This window comes from Ostrea edulis, chromosome 2 (assembly GCF_947568905.1).
Source record: "Ostrea edulis chromosome 2, xbOstEdul1.1, whole genome shotgun sequence".
NCBI lineage: Eukaryota > Metazoa > Mollusca > Bivalvia > Ostreida > Ostreidae > Ostrea > Ostrea edulis.
The window spans coordinates 70,153,918-70,174,732 of record NC_079165.1 but is presented as its reverse complement, the minus strand read 5'-3'; the positions used below and the strand labels follow the sequence as shown (position 1 = coordinate 70,174,732).

Here is a 20,815-nt window from a genome sequence, read left to right as displayed (position 1 = left end):
CAAATGTATATGTGTACCTTAACGTTTTTCAAGATAGACAGTTATGATTTCAGTTCATGATCAGTTCATCTGAATGTAAATAATCTGAAATAAACAAACATACTTTGTGTTCCAGACACAATCAATGTAAATTTATTGTTATGAAATTCAATTTAAAATATTGTTTTCAACATTGTTTAACAAGCATGAGCCTTACTTGTACATTTTTGTTATTTCCACCAATGCACTGAGTATTTGTGATTTTATACCAATAATGAAGTAGGCTTGTTGAAACAAAACCTTTTACTGTTTTGAATGAGATTGAATTCTAAATGATGTCTTCTGTAATCCTCCTCTTGTAACTCTTATAACAAAATTTGGAAAAAAAATTCTTTTTAAAAATAAATCTGGTGTAAATTGATGTCAGTGGTATATTTCATTTCTCTCATAAAAATTTCATTTAATTATCACATTGTATCCAAAAAAAATTCCGAGTCAGAAGAGTATGAATATCAGCTATCACAATCTGTATATAGCTGCTGATTACGGCGCTTCAACCTCTTGGTCTGCGGACTCTCTTCGCACTCTGTTCCATCGTTTCTTTTCTGTGTTGATTTATCACTGTCCGCTACACTATTATTCTCCGTTGCAGCCGGACTTGATGGTTTGACAGCTCCTTGTGATGTAAGCGCATTTTGCTCTTTAAGAATTTCTTTTAATTCTTCATCACTGTTAGGAATGGCCAATTCAATAAGTGACTGTGACTCAGAACTAGAATCTTTGTGTTTTTTCTGAACAGCCAAGATCTCTAGGAGCTCTGGGTCAGCATCATCAATATCAGATTGATTCAAGGAGCCCATACTTGGGGAAACTGACTTGCTGTCCACAGAAATTGCACTCTTCACTGGAGATGTTTTTTCATCCTCAGAACTTCTTATAGAAGTATTTAGGGATGAACTCTCCGAGTCAATGTTAACATTTTTGAGTGGTGATGCTAATTTTTCATCTGATGAATCACACTTTTGAGCCTCTTTTTGTGCCGCCATGATTTCGTCGAATTCATCTTCATTATCTGAGATGGAAATCTCGTCCGGGTTATAACTTGTATTTTGATCATCAGTTGAGATATCTAAATTGCTGGAGAAGAAACTGTCATCTGCATTACTTGAGGATAAGAAACTCCTTTCGCTGCCTGAAATTACAAATTGATATCCATATACAACATGTCCATATAAAATCAGAAACTTGTGTTACACGAAAACATACACCAAGGGCTATAACTCTCCAATGGACAGCTCCATCAAACAAGATGGTGATGATTTTTTAAAAAGAATACCACAAACAGTGTATAATATGCCCGACACAAGCTTACATGTAATTATGTAGGGTATTTTTATTAAGGTGTTTTCCATAACATGACTACATTCAACAACCTGTAACTTTTTAAAAAATCATAGAAATGTATTGGAAATCAAAATCCTTGCAATACACACATCCTCAAATTCTTTACAAAGGCCTTAGCTTAAAAACTGTGCAAGAAGTTAAATGGACAAACCACGATACCACTTTGTAATATTTCCTAACTCTGTAAAATAGGACAGTCCTAGCTTTAAAAGTATAAGAGAAGCTAGATGGACAAACCATGTACATGTATCTCAAATCTTTCCTCAAAACTGATCAACATCAGGGATTAAAATTAACGGTCGCCTGAGGCGACTAATTACTGGTACGGGCAACAAAAACGTCATAAGGCACTGGCCCGGTTGGCGACCAGAATTTCCTCTGTGTCCAAAGTTGTAACATCGGTGATAAACACGGTTTCTCATTGAAATCATAGTTGTTTGTTTTCTTTTTAAATGAAATAATAAAAATACGATCGACAAAATCTCTATACGACTTTTTTTAACGAGGTGCGTTACGTAGTAATATTACGGAATTTTAAATGGTGCATATGGGTATCTACATTTACGTTGCATCATATGTTTCCTGTTAGTTAAGTTGCACATGGGCGAAGATTAGCCCGAAAAGCATGATATGGAGATTTATTGAAGGGATAAAGGCTTCCGATCCCAAAAATAAACAAAAGAGCGAATAGAATAAAAACTACGAACTGACAAGAAAGAGAATTCCAAATTTCGTGGAAGGAAAACAAACCATGGTTGGAGTTAGACGATGAGCTCGGCTGAGATTCGGCTTGGCTGAATATTTGGACTGACGCCTTCGTGAAGGCGTCAGCCCAAATATTCAGCCAAGCCGAATCTCTGCCGCCGAGATTAGAGCTAGGCATGTTTTGCATGGCCTGCAAAACGTTCCCCAAGCATGGAAAAGGAAAAAGACCATGAGTGAGAGTAAATGCAGTGAATAATAAATAATAAAGTGAATATTTCTGACAAAATGTGCTCTTTGTTATATGGGCTAGTAAATCTCATTCTGGGCTAGTGAAATTTGAAAATTGGTAGCCCGTTTGGCTACTTAATTTTAAGGGTTAATTTTAATCCCTGAACATGTTATTTTCTAAAAAATTGAAGAAAATCAAAATCCTTGCCACATACACACATTCAATACTACATGCAATATAAGATGTTCTAAATTGAAAACTGTAAGGAGTTAAATGGACAACCCATGTACTCTCCATATAACATTAAACCTTCAAATAAAGGGGTAAAACTCCTGCAAAATAGGTAGAAAGGAATCAAAATTGTAGCATAATCTAGAGTGACCCAAAAAGGAGCTACGCAGGAAGTTTCATCTTGATATGTGACAGAGTAATGAAAATTAAAACAGAAACAGAAAACCCTGAACGGACTGATGGGTGTACGGACATTGTTGTACCATTATATATGTACATGTATGTATAAAAACATAAAAATAAATTGTCCTTACATTGCAGCTTTCCCAATTCAGATTTTTTTAATGTTCAAATTAAAAAATAAATAAATCATATACTGTATTGTTTCTCCCTAATTCACTACATTAAATATGTAAGACTACGTGTACCTGACATGGATGTAAAGCTTGGTTCTGACTCGTATTCTGTATCATCATCATCTTCCACACCATCTCCCTCATCATCATCCCCTGCTGTCTCACTTTCGATGTCTTCAGCTGACTCCATTGCTGACAAATCCTCCATCTTGATGTGCGAGTCTTTCCCCAAGAATACTGCATTTGGGTCTACAATTTATGAAGATGAATATGAACAAAGTGCAAGAAGGATTTTGAAACATAAATGCCCCTGGTGATAGCATAGCCTATGGTTACTAGTTCCTATAAGTGCAATGTCTTGTCATAGGGATTGAAACCCACTAAATTTCATGGCATAAAGATCAATGTTAAAAACTTTTTTTTTTAGGTAGCAGTTAAAGACTCAATAAATAATGATCAGTTTCGTATGGCATATGCATTTGATAACATCTAATAACAAAATGCCACATGATACAAATTACAGGAAGTGTGTGTTCAGTTATCCTAAACCCAGCATTTGGTCTGTACCGTAAATCATCTAAATGCCCAGCTAAATCATGTGGCTTTAAATTCCTTACATACTTTGCATGCAGCAAAGCAAGCATTAGCACATTGGCTCACGTTATTTCCACATTTTTCTTTTGGGTCTAGTAAACAATTCAGTTATGCTTGCCTGAATAACCAGTACTCAAGAAATTTTTTTCATTAAAACTAATGATTTCATATGACATTGGTCCAATGTCAACTGATAAACTTCTCAGAATGTCAACTGATAAACTTCTCAGAGTTTTATATGATAAAGATGACAGCAGCACTGCACATACATTTTCATTCAAACTGAATGAGACTTACCCCCTCCCCCTTGCTTTACTGCAGACATAGAATTATTCATTTTACAATGACTATAGTAATGAACCTGTAAGATCCAACATGGTACACAGTAGAGTTGTTTGAGGATTGATGACAAGAGATGGTGGAGAGTTCTTCATTGGTTCATTTGGATTATGAATTGCTGCAGTTCTCTCAAAATTTTCTGGCAGTGACAAATCTCCACCAAAGTCCTCCAGTATCTGGTTGATATTTTCATTTGTCACTGTGAAATCCCACCTAAAATAGTGAAAATAAAGAATGGTGTACTGCATAATCACATTTGCTCAAAGTTGATTTCCAACAGAAATCCTTGTCACCTCAAATGGAGAACTGATTAGACCACTTTTTCTTTATATGGATCACTCACCTTTCACTGGAACCAGGACCAGGCATGTATCTAACCATCTTGGTAAGGTTCATTAGATGATTGGTAGATTTCAAAATGGAGAGCCATTCAGGATCCAGCTCAATTTTCATTGGCTTATCTGCATCATGTGGTATGTCTAAAATCTATAGAGTATGACAGCCCATCAGAAATGTCTTTAAATGGATAACTTGAATTTACATCTGTAGTGCATTTAAAAGGGGAAATTTTCATTGTTTAACTTCAATCAATAATGGATGGATGAAAAGATGAACAGACATGATGAAACCAACAGACCACAAAAGTTGTTTGTGGAGGGGTATACTGCCAGAGTGTACAGAAATATAATGAAAATATCTACAAATAACTTTTTCAAAACCGATGGATTCAATATGAAAATATTAGGTGCACAGGTTCACATGCTATACAAAAATTGGTAATAGTAAATGATCAATTCCAAGAAAACCTCTGGAGAAAATGTCTCTGTGGATAAATTGAAACTAATACACTCTCAAACTTCACTTGTGGGGATATACAAATTAAATTGGATCATTAGGATTTGCGGCGTAAATTAGTTACATGTACCTATGCTTGGTTATATGTTACATAGAACAAAGGAATTTTAATTGGAAAGATAAATCAAGTGTAAACACTATTTATAAATCTTATATATTTTTAACTTTTAATCTGTCATTGTTCTAACTAAATAACTGTTCCATTTGTAATAAATATGTATTATTTAGATGATTTTAGTAAATTTTACTCCAGACATTATAAAAAGTTTGGAGCAAAATTTCTCTAACATCCATTGCAGTTTATATACCTGTAAGAACTTTCTTCTGGGTAAACATTTATCAAGAGATAGAAACTTTGTAATCTTCTGATTTCCATCTGCAGCCTGTAAAAAGAATTAAATCTGCATTGGTGAAAGTGTATACAGTCTGCAAGGTACTTTCCAGTTATCTGATGCACAAAGCATAAATCTGTGAGTAAAGCATTTTCCAGTTGTACAAGATAAACACTTTCTGGCTTGGTAGTGACCTTGACTTTGATCATAATGACCTGCTGAACTACAGGAATTATGTGCTTATTTTATATATGAGCATGGAATCTGAGATGAAAAGCATTCTCCAGTTATCCATTGCACACCCTAAAGCCTGTCTGGCCTGACAGAGACCTTTTTAATACTGAGCAATAGGGATTGTGGATCACTCTACCAAGTATGAATGGATCAGTATCTGTGATTTAACGCATTTCCCAGTTGTTCGTTGCCTAAGATGCGGAAGACCACTAACACAATATGCCCTTCACTCTTTGAAGGGGCATGTTAAACATGTTGACATTTCTTTATACTCGATTTATGCAAAAAAAAAAAATTCTAAAATAATCTACTTGTATCTATATGTATAATATCTTAGGATCTCTAGAGATATTACAATATATATGGAACATATTTGCACATGTAACATGTTACCAGATTACACTGACCTGGTGCTGAATAATGGCTGGAAATTTAACATGCAGATGAGCAGCAAACCAGTAATCTGGCTTAATGTGATACAGGAGGTCTTTAGCTGCTGGACTCCCAAGTCGATCTTGTTCTATTTCCTCTCGAAAATACTGCTTTTTTTTCAGCAGCATGTTCACGTTTCCAAAGTTATACACTCCCCTGGGCCAGTCATGCGACAGAAAGATATCAACTGGTCTAGATATCTGAAAAGAATTCTTGTATTGCTGTACATTATGATTGATTGATTGATGTTTTCTGCCACACTCAACAATTTTTCAGTTATCTGGTGGCGCCCAGGTTTTATTGGTGGAAGAGAGAACCCAGATACAATGTATCTGGGAAGAGACCACCAACCTTCCCAAAGTAAACTGGGAAACTTTCTCACTTACCGGCGCGAGCGGGATTCGAACCCACACCGACAGAGGTGAGAGGCAATGTGATTTTGAGCGCGATGCTCTAACCACTCAGGAACGGAAGCCTTGCACTGTTTAATGCAAGTAAGTACCACATGGATAAGCATACATGTAAGGATGTCTTTTTTGGCAAAGGTTTTTTTCTTTTCAAAAAAAAATTAACATTTTCTGCTATTAGTAAAAACCAAAGGAGGAAGTTCACAAACAACATATTTTGGTGCCATTTTTTACTGTAATTTATAACTTATTATATACATATATATATATATATTTCTGCCCCTACCCAGGGTTGAACTCACGACATGTAACCAGCACGCTAGACCATCTAGACAAGTATTAAATATTTCTTCACTTAGGACAGTTATGTTCATTTAAGAGTTTGTTGCTATTTCTGTGCTTTATCTATATATATATATATATATATATATATATATATATATATATATATATCACTACAGTTTTAAAATTCTCAATAAAACGTTGCCTTTTGTGATTTGGAAAATGTGGCTGTATGAAAGCGAGAGTAGGGCTAACATCCCTTGATGCGACAGAGGTGGGACACCTAGTGACAGATTTTATTTGTAAATTGGATCATTATAATTATCATAGAATATGTGAAATGCTTGCACAATACTTGTTAAATATCAATCAGTTTTTAATTCATTCACTTTTACTTCCTTAAAGGGACTGGTTCACGTTTTTCGAAAGAAATATTTTTCATTTTTTATGTTAAAAATTAAAAATATAACACATTCAAAGTTGACAACCAAAATTTGGACCGTCTGAATGCAAGGATAAGAGCAATATCTTAGTTTTGATTCTGTGTTATGTAAACAAAGACTTGAGTCTTTTTATATATTAAACAAACAAACCAATGAACCGTTAATTTTGTAATTTAAAACATCTTCATTTTGTACAATTACAAATTTTAACTTTTAAATGACACATTTTACCTACAGTATACTTGAGATGTGATATATATAATAAACTTGGATCAATATCCATTTATTTTGACGTAAACAATAACACACCTCAATCTTTGTTTTCAAAACAAATAATAAACTCTCTATAATGAGCTTCTGTCATGATGAATAACCTTAATTTTATTATGAAACCTTCTAAACATATTAGACTGCAGATTTTGATCATTTAAAGTGAAAAACAAAATTTGGGGGGAAATTGTGAATCAGTCCCTTTAAGTACATTGTACAAAAGTATACAAACTGAAATATCTTTAATATAATTCCAAATTTAAGACCTTCTACACCTGTTATACCCACTCTTTTCTATATAACACTCCCAAATGCTATACAAATACAGGTATATATGTTATACCCACTCTTTTCTATATAACACTCTCCAATGCTATATACAGTATAATTTGTCCAAACCGGTCTCTGAGTACTCCGGCGCTGTGTCAATTCCGGCCACAAAATATAGTCCCTAACATTTCTTTAACAAATCCTTTATTAATAATTCCCTGTACTCCGGGTACTGTGTATTCTGTATATCGGCCGGCTTACACAGTCCCAACTGCTATCAATTAACTTTAATTATCCTGCGTAAACCGGCCCCTCGATGATACACCACCCTAATTGTTGCGGTCAATGGTATTCGGTGTACACAAGGTCCCAACTGCTTGTAATTAGCTCTAATTATTGCATTTAAACCAGCAACCCCACGATGACCAACCTGTCGGTATTCGGTCGATCACACGCGGTGTACACAAAGGGTGTCTTAAGGGAAGCCACAGGTAAGTAAAAGAGTGCAACTAACGATGAGTCGCGATCAGTTTAAAATAAAACCTGATTTTTAGGGGTGCACTTTTCAATAATGACAGCACCACGCACGAGGTAATGGCGCCCTCCCCCTAACGACAGAGACGAGAACTGACATTAAAAGACAAAGTTCAATTAATCGATGAATTCGATACATTCTTGGAATAAAAAAAAATCAGCAACAATCCCGTTATGTTTTCCAAAAGCAGGGTTTCCCCTCGTGGACTTCTCGGAGCACTACGGCGAGTCAGACAGTGATGATATGCAGTTAGTTAGCACAACTCGCCATGTCCGGTCGATCACTCAGCATTACATTAGTTTCCGTTTCACAAATTGAGACAGTTGAAAGCGATACATTTACAATGAAAGCTGGGAAAGACAAATTTTAAACGAACACAACACAAACTTGACGAACGTACATAATGTAGCACTTGATAACGGTGATGATGTAGACGAAATCGACAATTTACCAACAGAAAATTGTGCGAATAATTCCCAGATTTTAAACTGTTTAATAAAAATTGAATTTTTTTCTAATGAGCACGACAATAAAACACTGACATTTATATTTTTACATTTTGAATTCCTTTGTGATATATTACAACGTTAGCAATCATTACACACGTATGCATAGATAGAGAATACAAGGGAAGCAACTCTCATTCTTGTCAACATTCTGCACTCCGGACTCTGTGCAAACCGGCCAATTTCTTTGGAACCACACATAGCCCGTTTAGACAGATTATACTGTATATGTGTGTATATAAACTATATATCATGTATCCATGGTTTACAGTACCTGTTTTAATCTGAAGACATCAAAACTTCTGACATGATAAACTGTTCTTTTTGTTTCATTATCAAATGGGAGATGTTCAAAGTGACCTATTGCAGAAAAACAATGAAAAGTGTTGATTCAAATCATAGAAGTTGATGAACATTAGTACAAATACACGTGTATTGACTGATGAATTCAAACTCTAAAGTGTATAAGCAATGGTTAAGTGTAACAACTATATTAGCCAAAAAAAGTGTCACATGTGGTCACATTTTATTACTTATTCAAACTTTCCCTTAGGCCTTGTCAATATCAAATTATAAGAAATAAATATCTTAGCTGTGCGAATGTAGTTTAGTGATTTAGTTTTATATGTGTGTATACCATAAAAATCATCGGATCAAACTCCATAATACTGAATTTTCAAAACATACATCAATGTATTTAAATTAATGTACAATTTTTGACCCCCAATTCATTGTGTAAACGGACAGACATCCTTCACAGGTGATAAGTCATATTTTAACACACTCAGATTGACCTTGTACGCTAATGATAACAACTGCCTGCCTCACGTTACATGGTCAAGTAAGTCATAAGATACCCAAGATATATCGATGCACCAAATGAAGTAAGATTTTGTTGAGTTTACATGAGTCATTACATGATATGCACCAAAAAAAAAAGAAAAACATTTTTGAAGGATTTCAATTTTGGGGTAATGTTTTATCATAGAATTTTTAAGATTTGTGAAGAATGCCAAAATATAGGTGGTCTCATAGAAATATTTTGTGGTAAACATGGGTTATCAGCAATATTAAAAGACTTACAAATAGTTTTACAAAACTCTATAACAAATTGGGGGGGGGGGGGGATTCATGTCCTTAAATGGCATTTTTTTCCTGATTGACTTGTTCATGTAGCTTGGATCTTGGGAGTGTGAGAATCAATTAAAATTGAAATTAAATTACCTAGTTTACATAATTACCTCTCAGCACCAATCAGTCTAAGCAAAATTTACCCAAATAATAATGAATGAAACATAATTAAAATAGATAGATTTGGATATTCAGCTATAAATACAAATCAATTGATGTACACAGCATCATTCATTAGTACTTGCCTTTATTATAATCTCTGCCCTTAAAAATCCCAGACAACCCTCCTATTCTGACTCCTGCAACCTGAATCACACTAGCATAGCCTGGAAATAAAAAAATGTCAGTGTCAACAACATATAAAAGCCAATTTTTGAAAATCACAGAAATTTTAAGCATAGCAAGATATATCAAGACTGTGCATTCTTGAAACTTTTTTTTTGGAAACCTTTATTCACTCAAAGCCTCACATGAGGCATAAGAGTGCAAAGATTTTGACACTTTGAACAGGAAAGTAAAACAAACATATATACAAGAGTTTACAGATCATATAAAGGTTATATTTCATTGTTCAAAAATTTAGGATTGGCTATTGTATGAAACTGTGTTTGGATTGTTCCCATTTGGTCACATTAGATAAACAAGACACATGGGTGACATCACTTATCTGAGTCACCTTAAATTTCCCCATTGCCGTGATTTTAAGATAATTTAAAAAAAAAAAATTATTCCCATAAAAATTTTGACCCCCTTCTGTGACCCTAACATAACCAAACTTGATTTCCCTGAGTTGTATTCCATGTTCTGCAGGCTGCTTGGATAATATATGGGTATATCCCATTACATCCTTAATTGTACATGTGTTACAAATCAATCTAAGTGACCAAATGGTACTACATGTAATTACTTAGTGATTAAAATAAGGAATTTCATGTCAGATGTTTTACATGCTTTACAAGCTGTGGGCATTAATAATTTGACATCACAACACATGCATTGAATTATGACAAATACTATGAGGAAAAAATGTACTAAAACTTTTTATTATGTTTGTAAATACACATTGCATTGTGACATCACTTTATTTACCTCTGGCTTCAGCAGGGTTTTTGGAAATTTACACCTGGCTTATTAACCAATCAGAACTCACAGCTACATAGCAAATAATGACTTATTCAAGCAAGCAGCAAGGGATGTGTTTGCTGTCTTGATTTGAATAGTAGCCATCAGCAGATCAGTAATACAGGTTACCCAACGAATAGATTTCATATCAATAAAAAAATCTCATGTAAAGAATAAAGAAAATAATTTTAAAGCATTTTTGTCTAAACATTTCGTTTACATAAAAAAAAAAACTACAATTTTTCATTGAAACAAAAACCTCGAAAATTGCCCAAAAAATTTCAAATCTACAAAATGAAACTTTAATCCTTACATGTAATTTACAGGTACATATGTACATTTATGAAGATTCAAACATATATATCGAAGACATCATCCACATGTAAATGCTAATGCTTAAAGGCCAAGATTTTTACACCAGGGTGGGGTAGGAAAATCTCAGGTAAGGTGGTTATGTCAATCAATATCTACCTCATTATTTCTCACTTGTACTTACTAGTATCAAATCTTTCAACTTTTACCAGGTAAATTTTAGGACAAGGCTTCAAATTTTGGCCTTTAAACATGTTAAAAGTGTCTCATTAATATTACATGATACCCATATAATATATGTTTGGCGCCACCCATCCTCCATAAGGCAGTTCTTGAAGATAGTTTGAAGCTTCATGGTTCCCTCCTATAAACACTGTCAAATATGGTGCCTTCTTCTCCCCCGAGTAGTACCTGTTGATATAATAATCAAATTAGACCCCTTTTACAACATTTACTTTACCAGCACATTTATCATGAAGAATCACATTTAGACAAGTGTCTGCATGTACCGTTTGTTCCCTGTATTTGTGTATTGTATCTGACTACAGAATCTCACAGTATTCAACAGAAATATCAAACGAAAACCATTTTAATACAGGTTTGTAAGATGCATTTTGCAACGTAACCCATGTGTCATCTTAATTGCTGTGCAGTGCAGATATGCAATTCTTTAATCTAGGAACTAAAACATATTCTGTTCCCTATTTTTTTTCCTTCAAATTATTGAATTGTAATCTCCACTACTCCCATGGTACCTGTAAGAGCACAAGTTAACATATCTGTTTTCCTTTGTTAATTCCATACATTTAATAAGGGTGCAGCGATTAACCGCGAGACAGGATATCACAATAATATTACGCTACGGTTTGATTCACGATACTTTACACTATACTGCTGCGATACGGTATTCTTAGTCCGAATTAATTTGAATAGTCTGATTTAGCTTTAAACTCATGTTGTAAAATTGGCTTCCGGTATTGGAAACAGGTCTGGGGTAACAGTAATGTGTTATTAGTGTTAAATCTAGGATCTAGAGAGGGCACACATATCATATGTTCAAAAGGACACTTTTCGTCGCAGCAAGACAATTTCGGAGCACTTTCATTGTATCATACGATGATTGTAATAGAATAATCATTTAGCCTCTTTAAAAGTTAATATCTGCTGCCTTGATTTTAAACTTTTCATTCAACCTTGTGAAATAAAGAACAAATAAAGAACAATTAATTATATTAACAAATATTTTTAAAAAATTTATAGAGAAAGAAGGGCATGATGCAATTAAAAAGGGCATGGCGCCATGCTAGTTTGCTTTAGATTTAACACTAGTTATGTAATGACAGCCAATTTCAATGTAATAGAGGCGTAATGTGCAATGGGCCAATTTTGCATTGCAAGTAATGGTAATGTAATGTATTACTTGTAGACAATATACTGTTATGCACATTACGTCCCATTACATTTACATTACTTCAATCTTTGATGATATTTTGGAGGTTTATATTAATTTATTATATTAGTGACTGATTTTTAGACTTTACGAACTAAAAGATCAACTTCATGTATATTGTCTTTAAGAGTTAAAAGTATTTAATGAACAACATTTTAGTTTTAATACCTAACGTATAGTAAGTTGATACTTTAAATATTTATTGAATGTTGCCCTTGGCCTATTTGTGTGTTATGTAATGTAATGCACTCTCAAGTAATGTGTAATGTAATGCATTACATGCAGTTGGAACAGTAAGGTGCAATTAAATGATACCAAAAGTAGTGTAATTATTCATTTGTAATCATTAAGAGCATCCTAAAAATATTGTGATACGTATCGTATGACAAGCATATTGTGGCACCCCTAAAATATAATCATGCATAAATATTTCAAATAAATGTAAGTATATATGTTAATGTAATTAGATTTCTATTAGATACTACATGTACAATGAAAGTTGTAACTAGTTACTATGCATTTGTGATTTCATTTTAAAAAACCAAACTATCAAGAATTATGCACAACATATTTTTTGTTTTCTACTAACTTGTAAAAGGTATTGAGTTTTTGATAGTGCTGAGGCACAGCCATGCACTGCAGATCTGCCATATTTCTCACTGCCTGAAAATCCCCACATATCAACAACAGGTCAATATGTATGTTGTTTTTCTTCTCAATGTGCTCCAGGGTTTCATAAATTTTATCCAGCTCTCCATGACAACAGCCTTCTACTGCAATCTTCATCCTGTTGCCCTGAAAGTTTAATACATTTGGTTTGCTGAAACTGTGTCCAAAATATCTTCAGTACTATACTAGGTCACATATATAGCATAGCTTGACAATTGGAGACAGACCTGTTTATATATGTACCTGGACAGATTAAGAATAACAGGTAGCTGGAAATTCAATAAACACAGTGAGTTATGAATTGGGTGGCAGGTGCCCTCTAGATAAACAATGAGTTGCACCTTACAGAGTAGGAGATTTACCCAAGTACAGGAGACAGTGCTGACAGGTGTTAATTAGCATACTTCAGGATCAGAGATGACCAGTGAGCATGTTATTGTTATGAAAACATCACCAACCCAACCCCTCAAATGTTTAACAATGAAAAGGAATATTTGAAACAATAGGTAGTTTTCCTTAAAACAAAGGATTTGAACAGAAATAGAAAACTACTATCTATGATCTTCCCCAATTTAACAGTGTCAATCATTCTGATGACAGATTAATTTTCATAATAATTATTCAACACATAGTAAGTTATTTATGATACTGAGAGATGGAGAAACACATACATGTAATATAAAAGAGGTCAGGTCTAGTGATGTTAGGGGTCAGGTTTAGCACAATTTTAAGTTGCTGGTCCGACAGGTCTTGTTCTTTTTAAAGTTAGTGTTGAGCCCTGTTTGTTTTACTTTCTAGATTCAACATCCAATGTCACATGATCATAAATATTTGTAAATGGAGTATATTTACTTTCAAGCTGAGTGATTAAAAAGCTTTAGTTTAACAATGTTAATGATTTAATCTGGTTTGTTCTACTACCATTCCTAATCATAGCTAATTAATTTAGTATGTATTTTTATAACTATTGTTCTGCATTGCATCCCCACACATGTCATATGTAGGTTCAAAGGTTCTGCAATTCTGAATATTTCTGATCAAATGAATTTGAATGTTGAACAGATCTCAAAGTTTGTACCAAGACAGTCAGGCCCATATCATACATGCGAGTTATATGGGCAATTCATTTTAATACATATATATGATTACTTAATATAACCGCCAACAGGTTGGGAACACTTCCCCTATACAGAGCTGCCAACATTATGAAATGGAAAATAGTAAGGCGGGGGTCAGGGGGGCGCCTAGGCTGCTGGAGATCTTTTCTGAATAAATATGTAACCTGAGCAATTTTAGGCACATTTCAAATCCAAATTTAATGAATTTACACATACTAATTGTTATACATTTTACAACTGCAAAAGATCAAATACATCTTTTATTGATTTTACTTTCAAAAACTTGTGTAAAAAATATTGTTACACTAGTATAATGATATATAATTTTACAGTTACTGTGTCAGCTATTCTGGCAATTTTTAAAAAAAATAATTTTAGATACTGAATCAGTTATTCGGGCAATTCTTTTTTTATGTCATTTTCGCTGCCGTGAGAAATGTTGAAGTTTGGCAAACAGATTGTACACTTATACAAACTCCCCCTTTCTGACTTTGAAACGAATACACATATAGATGTTTACAGTGTACTTGCATATTGTTCTTTGAATTTCTAGCTCCGTTAGGTTTTCTTCATTGGGGGAGTATTGTTGTTATTTCCATCAACACATGCTTTACGTTTAGTAGCAGCTGCCATAACGTTTATTTCAAAGCATTAAAATGATCGAGACTCTGTATAGATATAGACTATGCAAACAAACATAGTAACGACTATAGCTTGTTTATTATAAAAGTAAAAACCAATGACGGACAGCTCTAAAAAATTTGAAATGTCAAATAAGCGAAAATTGGAAGATGTACAGTGAAATCGTAAGGCGTATTTTCAGCCCTAAAATCGTAAGCCTTACGCCAAAATCGTGAGGGTTGGCAGCTCTGCCTATAGCGAGATATTCTCGCTAAAACGCGATTATCCCTCTTTAGTGAGAGAGTAAACATTACCATAAACAGGTGTTTTGGCGTCTTTATTGAAAATAATGGCAAATCCCGTGCAACGCTGAATTAGTGAGACACACACTCAACATGTTGCGAATTGTTTCTATGCAATTGACAACATAGTCAAGACATTGCATATCAAAGTTGCTGCGTAAGAGGGAAGCAGTCTGAAATCCAATACACATCGTGAGTGTTTTTGTTTTGAATAATATATTTGTAGAAGTATCAGACATTTTAGCAGGTTGGGAACACTTCCCCTATAGCGAGATATTCTCGCTAAAATGCAATCATCCCTCTTTAGCGAGAAATAAACATTACCATAAACAGGTGTTTTGGCATCTTTATTGAAGATAATGGCAAATCCCGTGCGACGCTGAATAAATGTGACACACACTCAACATGTTGCAAATTGTTTCTATAAAATTGACAACATAGTCAAGAAATTGCATATCAAAGTTGCTGCGTAAGAGGGAAGCAGTCTGAAATCCAATATACATCGTGAATGTTTTTGTTTTGATTAATATATTTGCAGAAGTATCAGACATTTTAGCACTTTTTCTTCTTTTCACATGAAACACGAAGAGATGTACTCCACGGGTGTTTTTCTCGGTTGTACGGGATATATTTACTCTCGCTAGTGTGGGATAATCGCGTTTTAGCGAGAATATCTCGCTATAGGGGAAGTGTTCCCAACCTGTTTAGCACTTTTTCTTCTTTTCACGTGAAACACGAAAAGATGTAGTTCACGGGTGTTTTTCTAGGTTGTACGGGATATATTTACTCTCGCTAGAGAGGGATAATCGCGTTTTACCGAGAATATCTCGCTATGGGGGAAGTGTTCCCAAACTGGCCAAGGCACACACAGCGCACAGGTGGCAGCCTAGTGTACCAACAGCCATGCGGCATCAGCGTTCTTTGTTCTGCTTCAAACTTGAATACATACATACTTGCTGAAAAGGTTTTCCTCAAAATGATTTGCAAAATTTCCCAAATATGCGTTTTTTCATTTCTTCGTCTCACACTCTCTAGCTTAGCCGACAAAGTTAAAATTAGCGGCAGACTGAGACTGAGATTTACACACAGGAAGTGTGCGGTGAGAGTGGAAGTAATAAAACTATACTCGATACAAAGAATAATTCCGGATACAGTTTACACTGATTAGATCTAATAAACATATATATCATTTTCATCAACAACAACCAAAAAAAAAAAAAAAAAAAAAGAAATTAATAATAATAATAAAACAAGTATTTCTTACAGATATGATAGATACTCTTATATTGTAATTTTAGCATGTTTATTTTGACATTTACTTCTTTAAAACTGAAATGGAGAAGAAGAAAAAATACCCCATTTATTAGAAATAAGGGATTTTACATACTACAACTGAAAAGCGTGTCTCTGGTGTTGCTACAATACAATTTGATATTTTTTTGTTTATCAAACAAAATATTCATTCATCTTGTGTAAGAATTATGAAAGGTTTATAATGCGGACAAACAGTATATATACGGTATGCCTTTTCCCGTTCTATATAGTTAACTCCGCCTCGGAATTTGCAAAATTTAACTTGATATTGTTCTGCATTTTCTAAATGCAAGGAAATTACACACTGATATATTTCATATCTATGTCAAAGAATTATAATTTGCAGTACATTCTTTTTTAAATCGAGATCATTATAGTGGCCAATATAGTAATAAGAAAATTAATATTATTGATAAGTAATGGGATGGACATCATTGTGACAGTAAAACCAATCCGAAAAAAGAAGAAGACAATTCTCATATAAATGTTTATAATACCAAAACTATGAAATATCATAAACAGTTTTTGGCTATTTTGTACAAAGATCAACAAACTATATAAATTCATGGATGGGTTACTTAATTGCCAAGTAACACGAGAGAATTTAAATATATACTAGGCCTACATAACTATGCGTTAACCAAATCTAAATGGGACGTTCTTTATCATTCTAGAAGAACATATTTCGCTTGGTAGCTAATTTAATCTACAAATCCCTAGCTACATATTTCAGCATTTCTTTACCTACATAGTGAAAAGTGAAGATAACGAACAGTGATCAATCTCACAGCTCCCACAAGGAATACAAAATAGGGACTTGGCCAAACTCAGACCCCTGGATACACCAAAGGTGGGATCAGGTGCCCAGGAGGAGCCCTTGTCGACCGGTAACACCCACCGTGAGCCCTATATCTTAATCAGGTAAACGGAGTTATCCGTAGTCAAAATCAGTGTGCCAAGAACGGCCTAACAATCGGTATGAAACACATCAGACAGCATTTGACCCAATGCTTGGTTGTGTTTCCGATTGATTAGCTGTAGTTCCTGAATAACACGACGGCTATCTTTCATCTGATACCAGCATTCCCCCGTCATAGTTTTTGGCCATGCAGTAGAAGGAATAATCCTCGGCTGATTTCCCTACTCGATGCATTTACCTTATATAAACTGTTCATTTTATCAGAGTCAAGCACAATGCTTGAATATATTTGGTTATCGTATTGGACCAGAATATATTTCCCGACCAATTCGTCTGGAGAAAGAAGGTCAGTTGAAGTAGGTTCGTCTTAAGGGTGGACAGCGCCTCAGCCTCTTCCTTACTTTCCTCTAGAGGAACTCCGAGAGTCTGCTTCCGTGGCCGAGGAGTTAGAGCATCGCGCTCAATACCACACGGCCTCTCACCTCTGGTCGAAACGGGTTCGAATGCTGCTTGCGCCGGTAAGTGAGAAAGTTTCCCAGTTTACTTTCAAAACGTCGGTGGTCTCTTCCCAGGTACATTGTATCTGGGTTCTCTCTTCCACCAATAAAAACTGGGCGCCATCAAATAACTGAAAATTCTTGAGTGTGGCGGAAAACACCAATCAACCAACAACCAACCTTTGCATTTCCAAGTTTTAATTTGCCTTCAACTACGATGATACGCACTGTGAGAAAATGATTCGGAATCTAGTGATCGACTCTCTCTCTCGCATATCTCCATGTAGAAGACCACATGACGTAACTGATGCGCAGGCCGACCTAATATCTCTGGGCTGAATCAGACAATGAAGATCAATGTTTCCACAGTCAGGATAAACCGAAAAAGTGGTCTTCATAACACACTTCTCAGTGCAAACATTACCAAATTCCCAGGTAACTATCGTCATTATTTCTCTGCTGAATATCATTTCTATTGCTGATTAATCAAATTTGCCGAAAGGAATACATTCATTTGAATATATGGCAAATGCTTTTGGCAGATTTTCAGAGCCAGTTGAGGATGCTCCATAACACGGTGAGGTACATTTTTCTGTTTAACACTACCTCAATAATTATTCGTACTCTGATTTCAGTACCATAATTCTCATTGCCAAATGCAAGAATACTCCAAGTGTATGGAAGACAATTTCCATCTTCCGTAACCTTTATATAGGGTGCATCACATTTATTTGAGGAGTGTATCAGACGGAATGTTAGACCGTTCGTGGCACACTGATTTTGACCACGGATAACCCCGTTTACCTGATCAAGATATAGGGTTCACGGCGGGTGTGACCGGTTGACAGGGGATGCTTACTCCTCCTAGGCACCTGCTCCCACCTCTGGTGTGTCCAGGGGTCCGTGTTTGCCCAACTATCTATTTTGTATTGGAATCCCACAGGGTTCAGTATTGGGCCCAATATTATTTGTCTTAATCATTATGTTTGCTGATGATACCATAGTGCCTGAACAAATTAACGATGACGGGATAGGAAGTCAGTGGTACATGTAACCTACAGAATGACCATCAGGAATACGAAATACAGCTAAATTTACTAATGGACGGGAAAAGTACTGTGGGTGTCATTGTTTGCTGACAAATAGTTATAATTACTGGGATTGCCGTGTTGGTACTGATAACTACTGATATTATTACATATAATATTAATAATTTCTGTTGGTGCTGATAATTATTCACTAGTATTTGTACTTTGAGTTCTGATATTTACTGAGGAAATTACAGTCGGGACTCGGAAGTGATTATGAATATAGACAATAACTATTGTTCTTGCAAAAGGTGTGAAAAAGGTAGTAGTTTTTAAAAATATACAATTTATCTAAAAACAATTCTTTATTATATGTTTATTGTTTTTCAGATCACAACCCAAACACAAGTAAATTACTTAAAAAATCTCATATGCCTACGATACCATTAATTTTATTCTACTTCCTTTTCTCGATTGAAAATGTCATGTACATGTAATTCCTTCGAATATTGATGTATGTACAAAGTGCATGAGTCAGATAATATCGAGATTGAATATTAGATATTTAAAACATCGATGAATAATGTTCACTTAATTGACACAAAATAATCAGGGAAGAAGTGGAGGTAGAAGTAGAATGTGGTTTTTTCTCTCTCTCTCTCTCTCTCTCTCTCTCTCTCTCTCTCTCTCTCTCTCTCTCTCTCTCTCTCTCCGGGAATTGTGGTGTTTTATGAGGTAAAAATCATCATTTTATTAAATAAAATTAAAAATCGTTCAATTCGAAATAACATATCTGTTGATAATCTGTTGATAATCATCAATTAATTGATTAGACTGGAATTGTGTTTCTTTATTAGATGACTTGTTTTATATTCTGATGAGGCATGATTTATTTAAAAGCCTTTACAGGAGAAGAAAACATATCTTGCTGTGTCCATCAACTCATCATTTAGATATATCAACGACGTCTTTTCTACAAATACTACCAATGTTCATTTCATTCATATGTTGATTCCATATATCCTTGTGAACTCGAAATAAAAGATACCACAGAGTGTTCCATATATGCGTCATATTTGAATATTTTATTGAACATAGATGTTAACGGCAAACTGACAACTCAACTTTATGACAAAACGGGATGACTTCAGCTTCTCCATCGGCAACGTCCCATATTTATGTAGTAAGATCCCATTCAATGCATTTGATGATTGATTCCCATCTGATTATATTCGTCAGAGCATCTTCTGCGTATGATCAATTTTTAAACCAAAGCAAGTTACTGCTAATCAGTCCTATACTGGATCTAGTTCTTTGTTTTTGACTTGACCCCAGCGTAGGACTAATTAGTTCAGTTCAGTCTTGACGCTCGATTAGAACAGACTTTTCTATTGACACATATTACACTCAATAATATTATGATGTAGACGTTTTGTTTCTTATCAAGTTTTGTAGTTTAGTTGCAGTGTTAGTTTCCTTTTATATTTAGTTGTCAATGTAAATATTCTTTCCTTCTGAAGAAGGGACAGTTCGTCCCAAAAATTTGACAAATCACTATTGTTCGTGTCGTTGGTCATTTTTAGTTTTTAGCGCTTGACCTTGCATCCGACAGTTTAGATGTTGAGTGCTGTTGGATTTTAGTGTCTTGATTAAAGTCAGCATTTCGCAAATTCTATGGTCGTTATAACGATCTACTTCGTCAGTACAACCTCGCATTGGGTCAAATGCTGTCTGACGTGTTTCATACCGACTGTTAAGATGTTCTTGGCACACTGATTTTGACGCGGATAACTCCGTTTACCTGATCAGGATATAGGGCTCACGGCGGGTGTGACCGGTCAACAGGGGATGCTTACTCCTCCTAGGCACCTGATCCTATCTCTGGTGTGTCCAGGGGTCCGTGTTTGCCCAACTATCTATTTTTTATTG

At 34.8% G+C, this 20,815-nt stretch overlaps 2 protein-coding genes across 4 annotated transcripts in view; one reads left to right on the top strand and one right to left on the bottom strand.

The window, feature by feature from the left end:
* Positions 1-103: 103 nt before the first annotated feature.
* Positions 104-16,344, bottom strand: LOC125679465 (lariat debranching enzyme A-like). Of its 2 annotated transcripts, none has more exons than XM_056157123.1 (11): positions 16,078-16,344; positions 13,008-13,213; positions 11,255-11,379; positions 9,780-9,860; positions 8,678-8,763; positions 5,666-5,890; positions 5,001-5,075; positions 4,181-4,323; positions 3,860-4,050; positions 2,977-3,153; positions 104-1,171 (listed from the first exon to the last, which is right to left on the bottom strand). In XM_056157123.1, exons 2-11 carry the CDS (start codon positions 13,202-13,204, stop codon positions 492-494), a joined length of 1,980 nt encoding a protein of 659 aa, XP_056013098.1. In that variant the 5' UTR covers positions 13,205-13,213; positions 16,078-16,344; the 3' UTR covers positions 104-491. The 2 variants fall into 2 exon arrangements, with proteins under 2 accessions (XP_056013098.1, XP_048774650.1); XM_048918693.2 differs by lacking the exon at positions 16,078-16,344 and adding an exon at positions 15,141-15,324.
* A 2,727-nt stretch (positions 16,345-19,071) lies between these two features.
* LOC125679461 (transcription intermediary factor 1-alpha-like) overlaps positions 19,072-20,815 on the top strand; it is a 47,289-nt gene continuing 45,545 nt past the window's right edge. The window contains exon 1 of one of the 2 annotated variants that reach the window (XM_056157121.1): positions 19,072-19,100. The gene's annotated coding sequence lies outside the window, so the exon portion shown is untranslated. Of the gene's footprint in view, positions 19,107-20,815 lie in introns of both variants that reach the window. The other variant, XM_056157122.1, reaches the window with a different exon arrangement.

Bases quoted from the DNA above. Each gene is read 5' to 3' on its own strand.
- LOC125679465 (XM_048918693.2), bottom strand. The intron at 9,861-11,254 runs GTATCATGTAAT...TTTTATTTCCAG, and splicing joins GCCAAACATATATTATATGG to GCTATGCTAGTGTGATTCAG. The intron at 3,154-3,859 runs GTTCATTACTAT...CATAAATTGTAG, and splicing joins TACCATGTTGGATCTTACAG to ACCCAAATGCAGTATTCTTG.